Source organism: Haliaeetus leucocephalus, unplaced genomic scaffold (genome assembly GCF_000737465.1).
Source record: "Haliaeetus leucocephalus isolate CR32 unplaced genomic scaffold, Haliaeetus_leucocephalus-4.0 Scaffold313, whole genome shotgun sequence".
NCBI lineage: Eukaryota > Metazoa > Chordata > Aves > Accipitriformes > Accipitridae > Haliaeetus > Haliaeetus leucocephalus.
The window spans coordinates 39,243-41,099 of record NW_010972749.1 but is presented as its reverse complement, the minus strand read 5'-3'; the positions used below and the strand labels follow the sequence as shown (position 1 = coordinate 41,099).

The following is a 1,857-nucleotide window of genomic DNA, read 5'->3' as shown; positions in this document are numbered from 1 at the left end:
CACCGAGAAGATGGCGGTGGCAATGGTGGAGACGGCGGTGGCTGGGGAGAGGGGACGGCTGGCGGCGGTGGCCCACAAGCCCCTGGGACGCTTGGTGGCCGCCTGTCACCAGGCCACCCTCTTCTACTGTCACCTGCAGCGCCGCCTTGAGGACATCGAGGCCACCGTGGCTGCTATGGCTGCTGGCCACGGTGGCCCTGAGGCTCCTGGAGTGGCCCAGGAGGGTCCTGATTTCCCCGGGTCCACCATGACCGTGCAAGGAGGTCCTGGTGTCCCCGAGGACCTGATGGCAGCGGTGGCAGTGGCCGAGGCACTGTGGGATGCTAGCGCCCGCCTGGCCAAGTGCCACCTCTTGGGGACACTGCGGGTGGCCCGGGGGCTGTTGGTCAACCCCAACGTCCCCGAGGCCACCACCGTGGCCCAGCGCTGCCGGGATGCCACTGCCGCCCTCCCGGGGCTGCTGCCACGGGGACCACGGTAGGAGACGGTGGCTTCGTTGGGGAGCACTGGCATCAATGTCACTACTGCAGTCTTGGTTCCGTGTCGCTTTGTCCCCAACGTATGCGTGTGCCCCCCCGTATCTCCTTTGTCCCCACGTCCCCTCCCATGTCAGTCCACCCTCCCGTGTCCCCATGTCACCTCCCATGTGTCCTCTTCATGTGCCTTCATGTCACCTCTCTCATGTCCCCTCCATGTCTCCATGGGGGTTCCTGGTGTCCCCAAAGCCACCACGACCATGCAAGGGGGGAGGGGTGTGCTGTGTCCCCATGGGGAAATTCAATGTCCCCAAGGCCACCATGATGGCCCAAGAGGGTCCTGGTGTCCCCAAGGCCAGCACAGCCACGCAGAGGGATCTCCTCCCCCGTGTCCCCTCCACCTCCCACATGTCCCCATGGCCTGTCCCTGTCCCCGTATGTCCCTGTGTCCCCATGCCCCCCCGCAAAAGCAGAGGTGGGGGGAGCTTGTGGTCCCCCACCCCATCAAGGAGGTGACACCCGTGTCCCCTCCATGTCCCCATCAAAAGGGGGAAGGGTTTGGGGTCCCCCACACCACTGGGGAGCCCCCCCCATGTCCTCCCATGTCCCCCCCAAAAGGTGGGAGGTGTGTGGGTGTTGGGGTCCCCCATCCCTACCAGGGAGGTGACGCCCCCACACCCCCCCGAACCCCAAATCACCCTCTTTTTTTTTTTTTTTTTTTTTTTTGCTACCAAAACTCTCTTTTATTGGGGGGCTGCCGGTTGCTGCCGGTTGCCCCGAGAAGTTTCCCGGGGGAGTCGTCGATTCCGACTACTACGTCCCGACACCTTCCTGGATTCTCGGGGGGACCCGGGAACACCCTGGGGATCCTCGGGGGGGTGACTAAGGACCCCCGGAGGGACTGTAGAAACCTTGAGGGGATTTGGGGGGGTCCCGTGAGAACGGGGGGGGGTCACGGGGAGGAGGAGGAAGGGCTGGAGCTGGAGCTGCTGTCGCAGGAGCCCCGTCAGCAGCAGCTCGGCTGATACCAGGGGCAGGCGGGCGCCCAGCGCCGGGGCCCAGCACCCTTTGTCCGCCTCGCAGGAGATCACCAGGCGCTGTGGCTTTTTTTTTTTGGGGGGGGGGGGGAGGGGGGGAAATGTCACTGGGGGCCCCCACATGCCACTGGGACACCCCCCCCCACTCCATGCTGTGCACACACAAACCCCCCTGGGGCAGTCTGAGTTTTCTGGGGTCCCCAATATCCCCTGCTAATCCCAATGGGATCTGCCCCCCCCCCAATCAGGAGTCCTGGGATGCTCTGACACCCCCCTGCTTTGTGGGACACCCTGCCCCCCAGTCCCAGTGGAACCCCCCCAACCCCCAAATCTCCCCCCAGGAC

General features: G+C 65.0%; 1 protein-coding gene across 1 annotated transcript in view; it reads right to left on the bottom strand.

Annotated features, from left to right (window-relative positions):
- Positions 1 to 1,219: 1,219 nt before the first annotated feature.
- MDC1 (mediator of DNA-damage checkpoint 1) overlaps positions 1,220 to 1,857 on the bottom strand; it is a 9,030-nt gene continuing 8,392 nt past the window's right edge. Inside the window, exon 10 of the mRNA XM_010571246.1 lies at positions 1,220 to 1,579. Coding sequence (XP_010569548.1) covers positions 1,220 to 1,579 — 360 coding nt within the window. The remainder of the gene's footprint in view (positions 1,580 to 1,857) is intronic.